This window comes from Papio anubis, chromosome 9 (assembly GCF_008728515.1).
Source record: "Papio anubis isolate 15944 chromosome 9, Panubis1.0, whole genome shotgun sequence".
In the NCBI taxonomy this organism is placed as follows: domain Eukaryota; kingdom Metazoa; phylum Chordata; class Mammalia; order Primates; family Cercopithecidae; genus Papio; species Papio anubis.
The window spans coordinates 74,786,632-74,806,500 of NC_044984.1; the positions used below are offsets into that span (position 1 = coordinate 74,786,632).

Here is a 19,869-nt window from a genome sequence, read left to right on the forward strand (position 1 = left end):
TTATCCTATATCATTTTGTCTTCATAAATAAGAGCTACTGTTGCCAAAGAATGACATTTTCACTTAGTTTTCATTTTTGGAAGATTGTATTGAGAGCCATTTCATAGTTTGCCTCTTACCTATTTTATTTCTATTTAGGACTGAAGAAATATACCCAATATATGATTGAGGTGTCTGCTAGTACACTCAAAGGTGAAGGAGTTCGGAGTGCTCCCATAAGTATACTGACTGAGGAAGATGGTAAATATAATAGTGGATATTGATATACTTTGATTCTATAATATTTCGAGAAACACATATATAGAATGAAACAATGTAAAAACTCCTCTAGTCATGGGTATCAGTTGTGTACCATACCAGCATTATACAGCGATTTCATTGTCATGGGAAAATAAGCTAGCAATGTTAGATTTACATTCAGTGAAATCAGGCATAAAATGCTTTTTATTTTTCTAAGGTCATCAGTACTCTGTAAAAAACAGTCAGTCATGTTTTTCCATGGACATTTTTAAGGCTAAAAATTTGATTTGAACATTAACTGATATATGTCATGACTGTGTTTTTCAACTTTTACATTTTTAAGAATAGACATTAACATGAACTTTGAAGCAGATTATGTTTATGTAAATGTTCAGCACTTTTTTATGATATTGAGGATTAACTTGATAATGAGATCAGGCTATTGTACAGGTTCCCTACATAATTGGACAAGATGCTATTCCCCAATGTTAGTAGCTTTCATGTTGAATATTTAAACATACCTTTCCCTAACCCAAATAAAATCAGCTTTACTACTGAGGCCACTTTACATTGATACCTTACCAAGTTAGACATATATTATGCTAAGAAAATAACTTTTGAAAGATACATTTGGGATTAGGTTTTGCATTTTATATTTTATACTTTGCATATTTAGAGAATTTTTTTTTTTTTTCTGTAAAAGGAATTTCTGTTTCCATGAAGGGTAGGCCTGGAAGTATCATATGTGTTTGTGGAGTATCTTTTTTTTTTCGTCTTTCTTTCTGTCAAGTTTCCCTATCTTAAAGCTAGGCCATAGCCTATGAATGTTAAGAGTCTAGAATCATTCACCAGGGCAGAATGTGCATTAGACACTGCTAGGAAGGGAGACTTTTCCCAGCATTGCTCTCTTTCTTTTTAAAAGAATAAAGTCTTCACATCCCTCTTCTCTTTTTGCAGGTCTCTCCATGTTTTAACCTCTACCAAAGAATTTCACCAAAGCATCTTGGCTAGGGCTCTCTGGGTTGCCCCAGTTTCTAAGTGTGATGCCTCCGTGGGTCAGTTTTCCATAGTCATTGCATCTTCTTACTATGCTTGCTGTTCCATCACATTTACCTGCCAAAATTCCATTTTTTTTTCATAAATAGATTCTCCTTACTCTCAAAGTTAAAATTATCTTAATAAAAAAATCCTTCCAAGTAAGTCAATGGTTAAAAACTGGGGAAGAAAGTTAGTGCTCCTTTCTATCTTATATATACTTAAGATTATATTAGTAAAAAATTTACCAATGTCTTTCTGAAAATAATACCCACTTCTATGTAACTAATCTAATCAAAAGGTCCTAATGGCAAGAATTTGAGATCTTATATGATGGAATGAGACCAGTAGTGAACATATATTTTGAGCAGGCAGAGCTTTTACCACTCAAGTCAATAATTCCAAAGTATGTTGTGTATCTGAATTACCTGGGCCGTTAAAAATATGCTTCCGCAAGGTAAAGTTCCATCTAAATTCTTGGCCAAGTCATATAATTTCTAAGGAATAGGATAAAGAACAAGGCTCCCTTGTTGAAAAATTGCAGAAAATCGAGAATGGATAAAGATCTGAGAAAATTTGCCTATTTGGGAATTAGGAACTCTTTGCCCTCATGCAGCTCGTGGTTAGAACAAGAGACCTAAATTTGACAAATGTGTGAACAAATAATTTTTATGATTTTAATTACTGGCATAAATGTTCCCCCAAATTATTCACCAGGACAAAAGAAGGACCTAAGCTACTCTGGGGTGTGAGGTAAAGTGTAGCTGTGGAAGTTATGTCAAAGCTGTGACATGAAAATGAATAAAAAAGGAGGGCGAGAAATCGGAAAGATCATGCCAGGCAGAGGAGCGATAGACTGTGAAGTTCCTTCTCAGCTACCTTGCGATGCTCTGAGATGACAAATTGAATGCACTGCAAAAGTTCTAATTTTTCTAGTTTCAATTTTGTTAGATTATATTTTAGAATACATATGCCAAAACATTTTAGAATACATATGCCAAAATGATTAAAACTTAGTCTGCTACAGTGGGTGTGCAGTGATTTTTTTTTAAGATAGACATGTTAATTACATTTACTTAGCAATAAAATGTTTTACATTAAAAATAAAATATTCAGAGATCTACTGAAGGTTAGCTTTTAAAGGCACCAACCTTTATCTGGTATTCCACGTAAGCATCTTAAAGCATGTTAGAAATGGTTAGTTGCAACATATTAGTTTCTAAGTTACTGCATTTTTTATTGAAGTCCTTTTTGTAAACAATAAACAGATTTTACAAGGATGCTAGGAGAAATATTTATAGGTTTTTGTTTTGACAAATGAAAGAGAATTTTCAGAGATAATCCTTATCTTGGGAAACAGACATCTCTAATTGATGCATACATTCCTGTGATAACTATTATTTGATAGCAACATTATTGTAGTGCCAGTGAAAATAACCAAATGAAAATACCAAATACAACTATCACTATTATTCCTTATAACTTGTCTCATAAACTTTCTGCTGCTCAATAAAATTATTTGGAAAATTATTGTTAGTAAAATAATGAAAACATGCACACATGGGAACATGTACAACTGTAGCTGAGATTATTCAGAGAAGTAAAAAAGAAAAAAAATGAAGTAAGTCAGGCAGGATTCTGTCCAAATTGTTGGAAATAGTGATCTGTACATGAACTGTATTTCAATTGCCATTGTTTAAAGATGTAAACAAATTTTCAGAATTTCTATTAGCTACCTATGAATTCACATTCCGTGCATCACTGTAACAATGAACCAAATTTTAGTGTTTTCCTTTTTTACATGCAAAAAGTTGTATTCTATTATTCTAAGACATTACTGTGGTGTTACACAGCAGCTGAGAAATGCCATTCTAAATGTTTTACCTAAATGGAAGTATAAAGTTGGCTAACTATTTTGCAGTAATGTTTTTACCACTTATTCAATGCCAAATAGCAAATGTATTTGTATTTTACACTATTATAGCAGAGTTATAAGTAGATTCTACATTATTTTCTTATTTATGTGCTACATTGGTATTTCCTTTGTAAACCATTCAATTTTGAAGACTGAGTGAACAGAGTTTGATATTATTTTACTTTTTAATGACACAACAGAGATTGAGGGATGTAGTTTTCATTTGTGAGGTCAGTCATTTTAACTGCTTTCCCAATGTTATGCTTATCACTTTCCCAACTTCTTGGATGTGTGATTTTTTCCCCACCTCTTTTTATTGTCTAGGGACCTCTTTTATTGTGTATTTATTCACCCTCAATAAAGTTTTTATTTTTATTAGAGGATGACAGTTGACCAAGATGTACTTGAACAGTAGGTGAGTCACTGTGACATACCCCTTGTTCTACTTTCTCATGAAATATTTTTTTCCATTGAATCACAGAAACAGATGTTCTAATACCACCATGCAAAATCTTCCTTTATCATCTCATTTTGAAAATAAACAGTCTCTCGTGCTTCTGGAGAAAAGCACTGAACCTAATTCCTTTACCAGAAAGTTTATAATAAAAATTGTGTGTATTTCCATGTTAACTTTTTCTTATATATGTTTAATAAAATACATTATTCTATACCCTAACTTTTCAGCTCCTGATTCTCCCCCTCAAGACTTCTCTGTAAAACAGTTGTCTGGTGTCACGGTGAAGTTGTCATGGCAACCACCTCTGGAGCCAAATGGAATTATCCTTTATTACACAGTTTATGTCTGGTAATAATTTTTTTTTTTTTGGAAATAGTTCTGAGAACAGATATTAATCTGTAACATAATAGGAATGCAGTTTTTAGATTTCAGAATGTGGTGCTGCATTAGAAACCTGATTATTAATAGGCTAGTTAATATGTTTTTATTAAGAAATAAGTTTTTCCCCTTTTATGTAGTGAGTCATAGTCAAATGAAATAATTTTGCAATTAAAACAAAAAATTATGTGTTATGCATAATTATACTAAATTTCTACTCTTAAAAGTCATTGACAAGTCAACTTGTATAAATGTGAGCATATAATTTTAAACTTCTGAAGTTTTACACAAGTACTCTCATGTCACCATCTTTCAAGCGTCCCTTGAGCAGAGTAATTTTAGTAAACATTTTAAATAGCTATTTTTAAAGAAATCTGTTATTTAAGGTCAATTTTTTATTGAAATGTAAACAATGTATTTTATTTCTGAACACCGTTACCCTGATTACCTGTTTATCCTTCAATTGTGAAAAAGATGAAATCCTACATTGTATCTCATGTCAGTTAACATGCTTATACTACTTCATGAGAACTTGGTAGATTGAAATCTTCACTTTGATGTAATGTAAATCCTCTTGAGATTCACCAGTTAGGTAATACATTACCTAGTGTATTTCATATATTTCAACTCAGAAAATACAATTTACATAATACTTCACAAAACATAGCCGTTTCCTTTTATATTTCTGAATTGGAAGGACCAGCATTGAGGGAGATGCTATGGTGATTTAAAGAAGTCTCCTCTTCTTTTTCCTAAATTAAGATTTTTCTTTCCTAATTCCCCTTTAACCCCTTTGCATATTTCTCTTTAAGACTATATATATTTTTTTACTTTGTTGCCTGATTGCTAGTGACTTTGCCTAGTCATGATGAAACTGGGAGTGTCATGACTCCCAATTAGTGAAAAGGAAACAGTGGGAAGAAGGTAACCGTTCCTTTTCATTACCCTATTTATTTATTCACTCATTCATTCATTGAACAATATTGATAGAATACCTATATACTGATGAACAAGACTCACATAAGACACTTGCCCTCAAGGATCTTGTATCTCTTACACTCCAAAGAGATAACTGGATTTTATACCCATAAACAAGCAAACAAGGGAACGTTGGGGGAAGGAGGTCTACTTTTGTTGGGATGCTTCAGGAAGTTCTCTTTGAAAAAGTGGCATTGAGCTGTGATCCAGTTGACAAGAAAGATTTTCTTGCCATGTAAAAATCTACAGGGCAGAACTTTCAAGAAGGAGGGAATATCAACTGCACAAACTCTGTGGGGAAACACAACTGGTCACTTTGAAGACCAGAGAGGAGGTCAATGTTGCTAGGGATTAGAGAACCAGAGGAGGGTAACAGTGGGGGCAGGAGATAAAGTTCAGGAGTCAAGCCATGGTAAGGATTTTGTTTTCATTCTAACTATAAAGGGAGTTCATAGATAATTTAAATCATTTTAGATTCCTTACAGAGAATGAACTGTCAGGGACAAAAATATTAGCAGGGATGCTAGGCTATTTTAGTAGTCTGGGAAAGAGATGGTAGTGACAATGGAGGGGAGAAGTGGGCAACTTTGAGCTACATTTGGGAAGAAAAACTAACAGGACTTGGTGATGGATTGGCTGTGCAGATAAGAAAAAGAGAAGAATCAAAAATGACTTCTAGATTTTTGAATCAAGTGTGATTACTACTAGAATATGATGCCATTTACTAAGTTAGAAAAAAAAATTAAATGAAACAGATTAATTAAGCGAGAATCAAGATTTTTCTGGCGGGAATTTTCAGCCCTGCATTATGAGAATAACTGTGTTCTTGTATGCAGTGATCATGCTTCCCTTCCTTGAGCTTCTGTGTATTTTTAGCATAATGCATAGCACACCTAGACAGAAACACATGTGGTGGGATAGCATTTTAAGGGATGCTGTTTACCCAGTTTTTCTTTCTCTGGGTATGAACTCCCATGTCAATGGGAGCCTCCTATTCTAGGAACTTAACTATAACTTTAGTTTCTATTTATAATTCCAAAATGTCTAAAGGTATCAGGATTTGTTAGGAATGAGTAATGGCAATGTACATTACACCACCTCTTAAGAATATAGCATGGCTCAAATTTTATATGCAACAATTCTGATGTCATATAGAACATGACCTTTTATTTTCTGTAACTGGTTCTTTTTGCTTTTTGCAGTGATGCTGGGGTTGATGAAAGCACTGATTTTAGATAACCCATTCATTTACCATTCCCTCTGGGTTTAATTCAGTCTCTTTTGGGTAAATATTCAATCAATTCAAAGTTTAACTCTTCAATTGTACTTTTTCTCTCATCCGTCAAGAGGTATCCTTATCTCGTTTTCTGAGGTAGTCTGGGTACAGGGGAAGCCCATTGAAAATGGGGTGAGGTAATCTCAAATCCGTAATATTGAAACAGAAAAAGTTCCCTTGTCCTGCTCGCAGCGCGTGCGACGGGGGCGTGGCTCAATTCTCTGGTGCCCCGCTGCTCAAACCTCTAGGGGGAGCATGCAGACGGGCAGGTTGTGGGGCTCCGACCCTATGGCAGGGTCTAGGGGTGAATGTTTTCAGCTGAAACCCCAGTGGGCCTGTGTTACAGTATGCTCTTTTAGTTTAGCCATCCGTAGGCGGCTTGTGTTAGCTCAGTTAGACCCCGTGCCTTATCCCAAGGACAGAGGGTTTCCTTGCCTTGGAGTACCAGAACTGGATCACACGGGGCTTGGAGAATGAGTGCACGATGTATTGAGTGGCGATAATTCTCAGCAAGGCAGGGAGCCAGAAGGGAAATGGAGTGGGAAGATGGTTTTCCCCTGGAGTCGGGTCACTCAGCAGCGGACTGTCCTTCGTCCTCACCCGCCAAACTGTGCGTTGTTCCGCTGGTTGATGGCCTGCTGGCCTGCGGCGTCTGTCAGTGTGTGCTGTTAGTCCGCTGTGTTCCTCTCGATGTCCAGCCGCTGTGTCTTCCGCCGACGTGTTCCTGTCAACGTCCAGCCGCTTGTGTGTATCCCCATTAGGGTCTTGGGATTTTTATAGGCACAGGATAGGGGCGTGGTGGGCCAGGGTGGTGTTGGGAAATGCTACATTTAGGCGGGAAAACAGAAATACCTGTCCTCATCTAGGTCCCTGGGCACAAGCCCGGGGTGGAGCCCTAGCCAGGGACCTGCCCTTCTCTACCCAGCACTTCCCTGCCCCTCTCCCATATCAATATTGTGAGACACCTCACCTGACCTTTTAATGGAATCATTCTGGCACAAACTTGCAGTCACGGCTTGTAGTTTCAAGGTTCCTATTTTCTGTTTTATCCTTGGTCCAGCCTCAAGGCTTACTCTAGTCCCCTGGTTCCCTAACACGTCTGTGTTGAACCTCGGGTAGCTAGATACTCCCAGCTGATTTCTCTGCACCAATCTACAGTGTGAAGGATTTGAGAAGGTTATCTCCACACCCTTCTCTAGCTCTGGATGATCTGCTAGAGGAGCCCTTACATCTTGCTCCACACAGAGATTTTCTAAGCGGCTTGTCATGTTTATCTCCATTCTGAGAAAAAAGAAGAAGGCTTCTTTACCCTGGGATTTCCCTCCCAAATCTATTCAGGTGTTGTCACCACTCAACCCTTACCCTAAGATCTTGGGACACTCCAGTGTGATGTCTTTGCCCTTTTATTTCTCTCACTCTTTTTTCGTAGTGCAAAATTTTTCCTTTTACCTTTCTTTCTTTTGACAGATGGAAATTTCCTTCTTCCGTATACTCTTTTCTTTCTATACTTCAAGGGTCTTAATTTAATTATAACTACTTAATTATAAAACTCTGATCTCAATCCAGGATTGGCTCTTGATGTGTAAATGGAATGTAGAAAACACTTTTCCCTCAGTAAAACTTGGCTTTATTTTACACACACACACACACACACACTCTCACTCTCTCTCCCTCTCTCCCTCTCTCTGCTTTAAAATCTACTTTGTTCATTGCTGTATTTAGAAGAGACTATTATTACCTGACACATAATTGAAACAATGTTTGTTCAATGGACAAATGAATGAAGAGTATGTTTTTAAGTTAGAAACTGTGTATATATAAAATATATATTATACATAAAATATATAAAATATATAAATATTATACATAATATTTCATATATAATATATTATACAATATACATATATGTACATATACATTATATATAATTATTATATTAAATTATGTATTATATAATTATTACATATAATAATTATATATAATTATTGTATTTTTTTCTCATTGCATTTCTGCAATAAGAATAGTGATGCTTTTTCAGATAACGGATGACTCAGTGGAATAGAGTAAGATTACATAAAGAACAATAAAGGTGAAAGACCTTAACATATTCAAGAATGTTATCTATAATATATATGTGTGTATATATATAAAAATGATAATTAAATATACACAGATATATATTTACATTTTCAGCATCATCTTACTAAGATGCTTGCTGGAAGCTTTATGCTTTAGTATCTTACTAACATACTTTAGTATCTTAGCTGGAAATAGCCCTGTAAGGTATAGTAAATGTGGCGAAGGGAATACTCATAATTCTGGATTCCTTCATTAGTGATCACTAATCTTTTTTGGGGACTCTTACCATAATCAGTTTTATTATGGGGAAAAGAGGCATGTATCATAATGTAATACACATGGGTTTTTAGTCAGTGAGACATGGGTTTGAATCTTGGCTGTGTCACTCAATTATCTTTGGTTCCTATAAAGTACTTAATAAATGGTAGTTATCATTGTTAGCAGGATTCCTGCTTCAGAAGTCCATAGTTCTCTCATAATTCTCAGTTTCTATTATTTCAGTTGATCCAATAATTACCAAATTCTTATAAAGACATTTATTTCAATATTTCCTTTTTTTGCGGGGGAGGAGGTCTTGCTGTGTTGCCCAGGCTGGAGTGCAATGGCACCATCTTGGCTCACTGCAAGCTCTGCCTCCTGGGTTCAAGTGATTCTCTTCCCTCAGGCTCCCGAGTAGCTGGGATTACAGGTGCCCATTACCACACTTAGCTTTTTTCACCAGAGACGGGGTTTCGCCACATTGGCCAGACTGGTCTTGAACTCCTGACCTCAGGTGATCCTCCTGCCTCAGCTTTCCAAAGTGCTGGGATTACAGGCATGAGCCACTGCACCTGGCTGAATATTTCTCTTTTTTTGAGTGTGTCTTCAAAATGCAGACTGCCTATTATATTTCTTATATTGGGTAACTTTTTTCTTTATCATTAATATTTCTTGGCAAAATAACTCATGAGGATTAATGCGTAACCATTTTATATCTATTATTATATGAGTCACACTTGGTTTGTAGATGGTGTGTTCAGAAATCTGTTTTAATCCATTACATTTTAAAATGATTTTTCCTTCTGAAGTTTGCTTTGCAAAATAACTTTTATCATCCATCAAGATGGTAAACTAGCATTTTTTCCCCTGCAGTTATTGATAAATAACACATATTTTTAAAATGACACACAGTCCTTAAATTCCTAGGGCAACCACCATTAAATAAATGGATTTCTACTAGAGCGCTGTAAGCTTATTCTTTTAATACGTTTTGAATTGAGGCATGATGTTCTAGTAGAACTTATTTATTTACTGTTTTCTTGAATTCAACTTGGAATTGTTTAGTGCTTTTACTTCTAGATGTGTCAGTAAAATTTAACAGTAGTTTTCTTCTTTCTTTAGGAAACTTCTAAGAGAATATACCCTCTATAGCTAAAAGCCTGAGGACTGAAAGTGATGCTTAAAATTGTAACATATACAAATCTTCACTCTGAAATGTTTCTGAATTTTCTTAGTAGTAATTACTAGAGGTAATTCTGAAACAGTCAGTCTGACAAATGTTTATTAAACCCTGTGGGGAGATATATAACATACAGCACCTTAAAATGATTGAAGACTTATTGCAGATAAGATGTACTTATGTGAAATAATTGAAAAACACTTGCCAAAGAATATGTTAGGAAGTCAAAATAATTCTAATGCAGCTCTTTATTAAGTATCACTGGTCAAATAAATCACCCAGTAACATAAAACTTACCTTTGTAAATGGACTTCTGAATCCTAAAAATGTATACCTACTTTAGTTTCTTCAAGTTTTCTAAAAGATGTTCACCGTGTTAAAAATGACCTCATGGTTACTGCATATAATATAGATCAACAATCAAAATGTGAAGGGGGCCATTTCAGATTTTCTGAAGTTATATCCATTTTGGAGTGAAAGTGGTAAAGATAGATTTGTGAATTAGGAGAGCATCTCAGTGGAGGCAGTCTATGAAGGCAGCAGGCATGACTGTCAAGAGTTTGACAAGTAGCGTTATAGACATGAAATACTGAGGCTAGGTTGGGAAGATGAAAGAAAGAAATACAGATAGATGGAGTGGTAGAGCACGTGAATGCTTTTTAGGGCTTAATATGAGGTTTTTAGTGGGATGACCAATGTTCTGACCAATGTTCTCCCTCAGCTCTTTCCTGATAGTCATTTTCTGAATCACTTGGAAGCTTGAGTGCCAAGGTCAAGCCCATGGCCACTCATGCTTTGCAAGTGGGTCATAAATTTAGAATTGATTGTCAGTGTTAAAAAAAAATGAGTAAATATCTTGTAAAACTTCAATTTCCTTTATCCCTTATAAAAATCAGAACACTTTTGCCATATTTCCTGTAGAAAAAAATCAGCAGAGTTGAACGGTGACTGTCTTTTATTTGAAGAATTTGCTTAGTTGTTTACCGTGGTTCCCATCACACCCTCTTATTTCATTTTAACTTAAAGAAAATTTTGTAGGTACATAGTAGGTTTATATACTTGTGGGGCACATGAAATACTTTGATACAAGCATTTAACAAGTAATAATAACATCATGGAAAATGGGGTATCTATCCCCTCAAGCATTTGTCCTTCATGTTATAAACAATCTAATTATACTCTTTTAGTTATTTTATAATGTACAATTAAATTATTATTATAGTCACCCTGTTGCACTATCAAATACTAGGTCACATTCATTCTTTCTATTTTTTAATACCCATTAACCATCCCCACTTTCCCCATCCCTCCTCACTACCCTTCCCAGCTTCTGGTAACCACCCTTCTACTCTCCTATCTCTGTAAGTTCAATTGTTTTGATATTTAGCATACACAAATAAATGAGAACATGTGAAGTTTGTCTTTTGTGCCTGACTTATTTCACTTAACACAATGACCATGAAGGCATCTCATTCTTTTTTATTGCTGCATAGTATTCCATTGTGTATAGATGTACCACATTTTCTTTATTGAGTCATCTGTTGTTGGGCATTTTGGTTGCTTCCAAATCTTGGCTGTTGTAAAGAGTACTGCAACAAACATGTAAGTGCAGATATCTCTTTCATATACTGATTTCCTTTCTTTTGGCTATATACCCAGCAGTGGGATTGTTAGATTTTACATTAGCTCTATTTTTAGTTTTTTCAGGAACCTCCCAACTGTTCTCCATAGTGATTTTACTAATTTGCATTCCCACCAACAGTGTACAAGGGTTCCCTTTTCTTCACGTTTTCTCCAGCATTTGTTATTGCCTGTCTTTTGGATAAGAGCTATTTTAACTGGGGTAAGATGGTGTCTCACTGTAGTTTTGATTTTCATTTCTCTGATGATCAATGATGTTGAGCACCTTTTCATATGCCCCCTTGACATCTGTATGTCATCTTTTGAGACATGTCTATTCAAATATTTTGTCCATTTTTGATTGGATTATTAGTTTTTTTCCTGTAGAGTTGTTTGAGCTCCTTATACATTCTGGTTATTAATCCCTTGTCAGATTGATAGTTTGCAAATGTTTTCTCCTATTCTGTGGGTTGTCTCTTCTCTTTGTTGATTGTTTTCTTTGCTGTTTAGAAGCTCTTTAACTTGTTGTGATCCCATTTGTCCATTTTTGCTTTGGTTGCCTATGCTTGTGGGGTATTGCTCAATAAATTTTCACCCAGATCAATATCCTGGAGATTTTGCCCAATGTTTTCATGCAATAGTTTCATCATTTGAGGTCATAGATTTAAGTATTTAATCCATTTTGATTTAATTTCTGTATATGGTGGAAGATAGAGGTCAAGTTTCATTCTTCTGCATATTGATATCCAGTTTTCCCAGCACCATTTATTGAAGAGACTGTCCTTCCTCCAATGTATGTTTTTGGCATCTTTATCGAGAATGAGTTCATTGTAGTATGTGAACTTGTTTCTGGGTTCTCTATTCTGTTCCATTGGTCTAGGTGTCTGTTTTTATGCCAGTACCATACTATTTTGGTTACTATAACTCTGTAGTATAATTTGAAGTCAGATAATGTGATTTCTCCAGTTTTGTTTTTTTTGCTTAGGATAGCTTTGTTGTGTTGGGTCTTTCATGGTTCTCTATAAATTTTAGGATATTTTTTCTATTTCTGTGAAAAATGTCTTTAACATTTTGACAGAGATTGCATTGCATCTGTAGATTGCTTTGGGTAGTATGGATAGGATATTTTAATAATATTGATTCTTCCACCCCATGACATCGAATAGCTTTCCATTTTTTGGTGTCCTCTTCACGTTTTTTCATCAATGTTTTATAGTTTTTATTATAGAGAAGTTTCACTTCTTGCCACCAAACCTTATTTTAAACCAAACTTTTTAGTCATTTATTTTGCCTGTCTGAATCTTGAGTTATTAACTGTTGAATTAGGCAGTCTTCTCATCAAGTTTTTGAAATGCAGAACATTGAGAGAGATTGTGATTTCTTTGCATGTCAGACTTGGGGAACAAAATGTCTCAGAAAGTTGAAGGAACTGAATCAAGAATAGTGCTATTAACTTAAAAATCTCACAATCTAAAAATTTAGAAAAGAGACTTTATTTCTTTTAAAAGATCACAGTCTGCAAGGTGGCCATCTCTCAGACTGGGAAGTGTGCCTCCAGCCAAGACTGCAGATGGCCACTTTGAAAGAGGAGGGATCGGGTAGGAGCTTTATGCTGAAAGGGTTACCTAAATATATATATTCAAACTGCTACCGAAGGAGCTATGAATATTCAGGAAGGTGGTCCTGACGCATGTGTATTGAACAAACATGTGTGTAACAAATGATCCATGTTCACTTTGGGGTGAAGACTTCACATTTAAATGTATTACAATTAGATCCTATACATCAAAGGATGTTTTCAGTACAAAGAGTCATTCAAGTGCACAGCCTCTGTAAATTAGCCAGAACCAGTCCGTGGTCAGTGGTCTTATCAGGAGAAAGTTACTGAAATCAGTATCTTGTCCAATCAAAGCTGTAATTATGGCTTGTGGAACAAGGGTTCAGTTAGTCTCTGTCTGGTGGTGAGCTACAATTGTTTTAACATTGCTTATCTTGAGGACAGTGCTTGTTTAACTGCTAGAGAAAAATAAAAGCCTACGGCAGTTAGAGCATAGTTTAAGTGTGTGTTTTGGGTGGGGATTGGGGGGGGATACATGACTTAACCCTTGCCTGACATGGCCATATGTTGTGTTTATAATTTGGTATCTTACTGTCACAAAGCGTGTGTTCTCTCAGCCTCGTGGTCTCTATTTGATATGGTTTGGTTGTGTCCCCACCCAAATCTCATCTCATGTTGAATTGTAGCTCCCATAATTTCCACATGTTGTTGGAGTAACCGGTAGGAGATAATTTAATCCCGGTAGCAGTTTCCCCTATATTTTCTCATGGTAGTGAATAAGTCTCACCAGACCATCCTCTCTTGCCTGCCGCCCTAAGACATGCCTTTTGCCTGCCACCATGATTGTGAGGCTGCCTCAGCCATGTCGAACTGTGAGTCCATTAAACCTCTTTTTCTTTATAAATTACCAGTCTTAGGTATGTCTTTATCAGCAGCATGAAAACGGACTATTGCACAATTTTAGCATTAATTTAGGTCAGCTGTTGTGTCTAACAGTAAACGGTGAGGGGTATACTGAGGTGTGCCTGACCTCCCATCCTGTCATGGCCAGAAACTCCATTTTTTTAAGGTTCAGTTGGTTGACAGGCTTAGGATTTTATTTTTAGTTTATAGTGTACTAGTTACCATTTTGAGACAAATGTTTCTTACATATTTTTCTTTTTTTCAAAAATACCACAAAGAAAAGACTGTTATCCTCATTTTATAGTTGTGGAAATATTCTTGATGAGATTAAGGACAAAGGTAAGGTTACAGAGCTAAGGATGACAGAATCAGAATTCACACCCAGATCTGTGTTACTCTCAAATTGTGCTTTTACCACACCAGTAGGAATATGTGTTATAGTTGGCCTTTATTCTAAAAATAAAACAGTGCATTTATAGGATTATAGAAGTCTGAATTTGATAACAGCATGTGTGCAAAATATTTAGGGAGTTTAAGTAAGCTTATTGCATCAACTCATATGGTATATTTCTACCAAAAAATTATTGGCTTAATATTGGTCTGTGTTCATTGATGGACTGTATCTATTATGATAGAATGATAATTACACTGTTTCATGAATCAAACCAGTTGGATTACTGGTTAGTACAGTTTGAATAGACAGAGTAGAGCTTGTTCAGGGAGAAGTGATGAAGATGGTGGAAATCCTCAGAATCAAGGCATATGCGGAACTATTGAAAGAAGAGAACAGGTCAAGATTAATAATAGTCAAGATTTTTTTAGTTTCAAGTACTGGATTCATCCTAAATTGGCATTAGCAAAAATGGGAAAATATTGATACATATAGCTGAAATGTCCTGATAATGTTATCAGGTGTGGTTAACAGCAAGAAGCTTGGCGTGGTCAACAATGAGATGGCCTTTGTGTCTTGTGTATAATGGCACAGGAGAAAAGTGGGAGTAGATAAAACTGGAGAGGTGGTTAGGCCATATACATTGAGTCTTGAAGCCAATCAATAAGAAGTTTGAATTTTATTGTGAGTGCAATGGAAAGCCCGTGGAATGTTTTATCCGGGAGTGTGATCATACATCTTTGGGTACATGGTTTAAATAAAATTTTAAAATTCTGTGTAATACTAGCAGTCATATTCTCTCTCTCTCTGTCACTCTCAGGTCTCTCATTGTGTGTGTGTGTGTGTGTGCACGTGCATGCACGCACGCACACGCACACGCATGTGGTGCTATTTATAAGAAATCAGTTTAGTTTTCTGTTCTTGCGATAGTTTGCTGAGAATAATGGTTTCCAGCTGCATCCTTGTCCCTACAAAGGACATGAACTCATCCTTTTTTATGGCTGCATAGTATTCCATGGTGTATATGTGCCACATTTTCTTAATCCAGTCTGTCACTGATGGACATTTGGGTTGATTCCAAGTCTTTGCTATTGTGAATAGTGCCGCAATAAACATGCGTGTGCATGTGTCTTTATAGCAGCATGATTTATAATCCTTTGGGTATATACCCAGTAATGGGATGGCTGGGTCATATGGTACTTCTAGTTCTAGATCCTTGAGGAATCACCATACTGTTTTCCATAATGGTTGAACTAGTTTGCAATCCCACCAACAGTGTAAAAGTGTTCCTATTTCTCCACATCCTCTCCAGCACCTGTTGTTTCCTGACTTTTTAATGACTGCCATTCTAACTGGTGTGAGATGGTATCTCATTGTGGTTTTGATTTGCATTTCTAACAGAAAACCAAACACCGCATGTTCTCACTCATAGGTGGGAACTGAACAATGAGATCACCTGGACTCGGGAAGGGGAACATCACACACTGGGGCCTATCATGGGGAAGGGGAGGGGAGAGGGATTGCATTGGGAGTTATACCTGATGTGAATGACGAGTTGATGGGTGCTGACGAATTGATGGGTGCAGCACACCAACATGGCACAAGTATACATATGTAACGAACCTGCACGTTATGCACATGTACCCTAGAACTTAAAGTATAATAATAATAAAAAAAAGAAATCAGTTTATTACTGAATTGCCTTAGTTCTCCCTTCTTAAATAATGTGGATACTATAAAGAAAACAATGGGAGTATACTAGTGGTTATTATTATAATACATACTTGACCTACTGAAAAGCTCAGTTCCCTTTCTATAATTCCCATAACATTTCTATTTTCTTGTTTAATAAGGGTCTTCTTGCGAGTTGGTAAGGTCTAGTGTAGGGACTGTACTTTATTACAAGTCATTAGCTCAGTGCCTTGCATATAGTAAGTATTCTAAACAGTTTTTAAAAGAGAACATGAACAATCTAGAGAAGAAACCACATGTACGTATTTCAGCATGTTTGAGGTCAATTTTAATTTAACCTCTCTAATGCTCTGGATTTCCACAGTTCTATGCCCCATCCTATCTGTGCCTTCTCTGGTATATGGATCTCCACATAAAAATCAAAATCTATGGAGACAGGGTATGAACTGGAACCCAGAAATGGCCATCTCAGAGAAGCAGGTGTTTACAGAAAGGAACACTGCAGAGAGACTAGATTTGGGAGCTAAATCTTTGGTTGGAGGAAACTAAGTTAGAGAACTAGTTCCGTATATTGGCATTCCAGAAACTTTCAGAAAAGTCGGTTGGACATATTAGTCCAAAGACTATTAGTGTGGTTTTTGTATGGTGAATAGAATTATGTGGGTATAGAATTGGAAAGTGATAAGAATTTCCACAAAAAAATATATATAGTAAGGTGAAGGTGATTTCACAGACAATTAAGATCAAATGTATAATATATATGGCTTTCTGTAGCTTCTGCTTGATCAAAGGCCAGAATAGCAAATTTAAAGGTTTACCCATCCTTCAAGTCTCCCATAAGCAACACTTTCCACAGCTTTTTAGAGTAACTGAAGAACAGACAGTTTGAAATTATGTTCTTTGGGGAGAGCCAAGAGTAGCAATATTCTAAATTTTAGTAAGACAAGTACCATGTGTTTAAAATCTTTTTATTTTTATTTTTATTATACTTTATGTTCTAGGGTACATGTGCACAATATACAGGTTTGTTACATATGTATACATGTGCCATGTTGGTGTGCTGCACCCATTAACTCGTCATTTACATTAGGTATATCTTCTAATGCTATCCCTCCCCACTCCCCCCACCCCACGACACGCCCCGGTGTGTGATGTTCCCCTTCCTGTGACCAAGTGTTCTCATTGTTCAATTCCCACCTATGAGTGAGAACATGCGGTGTTTGGTTTTTTGTCCTTACGATAGTTTGCTGAGAATGATGGCTTCCAGCTTCATCCATGTCCCTACAAAGGACATTAACTCATCTTTTTTTATGGCTGCATAGTATTCCATCGTGTATATCTGCCACATTTAAAGCAGGGGCTAACGTTAATACTATTTGGTTAAATTTAAGAGTCCTAACCAGAGCTTTGTCTAAGAAATGAAAAGTAATGAGTTTTTATTTTTTTAAAGCCTTATTATGAGAAATTAATGTGGTGATCAGGTATTTTAAACTATTGAAGAAATAAATGAAAGAAAATGTCTTTAATAACGTGGAAGGGCACTGATTTACTGAAAAAAAATTATTTAAGTAATTTTTCCAACCTTTAGAGCTTTAGGATTATAAATTAAAAGCCTCTACTAAGAGGCAATCTACCACTGATTATATTTTAAAGCTTGCTATACATTAAGCACTTTGCATCACCTTAGCTTTTTCAAAAAATCATTTTTGTTTCTACAACACTTGGCAAACTTTCAGTAAAAAGGCCATCTTCTTATTTCTTGACCAAATGTATTAAAAGACACTTTCGTTTATAAAATTAATTTATGATTATATTTATAGAACTCATAACTTTTTAAAATTTCCAGTAGAAAAATGTTTTGAAAAATATTTATACTCTGTAAACCCTATCAAGTAATTGTTAACCTTGTATTCATTTGAACACAATTTAATTTAGGTCAAAGTTATTTAATTCATTATTATACTATACTGTTATTGTTCACAAAAATTGACTGTTTTCTAAATAAAAATTGTGTTCTAATATTTAATTCATGATGCTTTAAAGTATTAAATATTATGCTTTGCTCTCCCTTTGTACAAACTTGATAAGTTCTCAAGCAGACAGGGAAGAAAACATGAATAAATATTCCCATATTATAATTAATAATCATATATAATTCATAAATTCCATACTTACAGAAACTAAATTAAAAATTTACAACAGACAAAAGCAAAACTAATAAGTAATTTAAAATATAGAGTTAAAAAAGAAATGGGGAGATGATCTAGATAAAGAAGAAAAAGCACATTTAATGTAATGTTAGGAATGAAAAAGGAGACATAACTACAGATAACTTAAAAATTAAGAGATATCTTTAATTTCAGCCCTTTGGGTGGCCAAGGTGGGCAGATGGCTTGATCCCAGGAGTTTGAGACCAGCCTGGGCACCATAACTACAGATACCTAAAAATTAAGAAATATCTGTCATCCCAGCACTTTGAGAGGCCAAGGTGGGCAGATGACTTGAACCCAGGAGTTTGAGACCAGCCTGGGCACCATGGTGAGACACCATCTCTAGAAAAAATAACCAGGTGTGGTAACATATGCCTGTAGTCCCAGCTATTCAGGAGGCTGAGATGGGAGGATCACCTGAGCCTGGGGTTGGGGCCATCGACGCTGAAGTGAGCTGTGATCGCACCACTGCACTCCAGCCTGGGTCACAGAGTGAGACCCCGTCTCAAAAATAAATAAATAAATAAATAAATAAGTGGACATTTAAAATAACCTTATGACAATAAATTTCAAATGGATGAAATCATAAACTTCTGGTAAGATATAACTTATACACTTTGTAAAAGAAAATGAAAAAATCTGAATAGTTTATAAGCTTTAAAGGAGAGAAATGGGTAGTTAATAATTGTGTATTCCTCCAATAGCCCATTTTCTGAAGTATTTTACTCAAATTCTGGAGCCCTAACAGGATGATAACTATGTGGCTATAAACCCATTGAAGCCAGAGGTTGTGTCTTTGTCACCTTCATATTTCCATCACAAAGTATAAAAACTTATATTTTAGGCCCTCAATAAATATTTGTTGAAGTAATGAAAGAAAGAAGTCTTTCATTACTTTAATGTAAGTCTACATTTAAAAGTCTTGTTTTTTTTTCTAATCTCACTAACCTTTTAGCACCCCTGGGAAGTCATTTTACATATTTTTGATCTGTTTCCTCTCCTGTTGTCCTTGGAAATTTTCTCAAATCATCTCTATTTTCAAGCCCTTTACTAAATCTCACTCACCTCATTCAAAGCAGACAAACTCAGCTTCCATTCTAAACTTAAAATTGAGGTGACTATCTCAAAAATTTGACTACTTCAAATTCCTGCTTCCAGAATCCATCAACTCATTTACATCCATTCTCAGAATATGAAATCTCTCTTTCAGTTCAAGTGCAATCCTTCCTCCTGCCTTCTAGATCCTAATTCCTTGTGTCTGCTCTAAAGCTATCTATGGATTATTAGTGTATGATTCCTCAGCTTCAAACTCATTCTCTTCAGTGGCTTTTTCCTTTAATCTTTTAAAGGTATCTTTCCTACCAAACGCAAACAAGGAAAACAAAGCCAAACCAAACCAAACCAAGTTAGCCAGTCAACCAAATGATGACAATAAGAACAATAACAACAAATGAATACCTACTTTAACTCAGACTGTCTCTGAGATGCTAGAACAGCTTTAGTAATGTACAACTGTTTATGCCTTGCTAGTTTGGGGTTATTTAATACACAGTCACTAACCTACTGATGCTATCAAGTTGTGTAGAGTAATTATGCTAAAGTACAACATAGAAGAGTAGTTTCCTTATATAATGGGAAAATTAATGAACATATATGAGGAAAAAAATAATCTTATAAAGAGTCAAGTGAGTGAGTGCTC

At 35.6% G+C, this 19,869-nt stretch overlaps 1 protein-coding gene across 2 annotated transcripts in view; it reads left to right on the forward strand.

The window, feature by feature from the left end:
* The window catches only part of PTPRQ (protein tyrosine phosphatase receptor type Q), a 219,140-nt gene that overhangs the window by 44,859 nt on the left and 154,412 nt on the right, over positions 1-19,869 (forward strand). For both annotated transcript variants that reach the window (XM_031650636.1, XM_031650637.1), the window contains exons 16-17: positions 139-240; positions 3,875-3,995. In XM_031650636.1, coding sequence (XP_031506496.1) covers positions 139-240; positions 3,875-3,995 — 223 coding nt within the window. The remainder of the gene's footprint in view (positions 1-138; positions 241-3,874; positions 3,996-19,869) is intronic.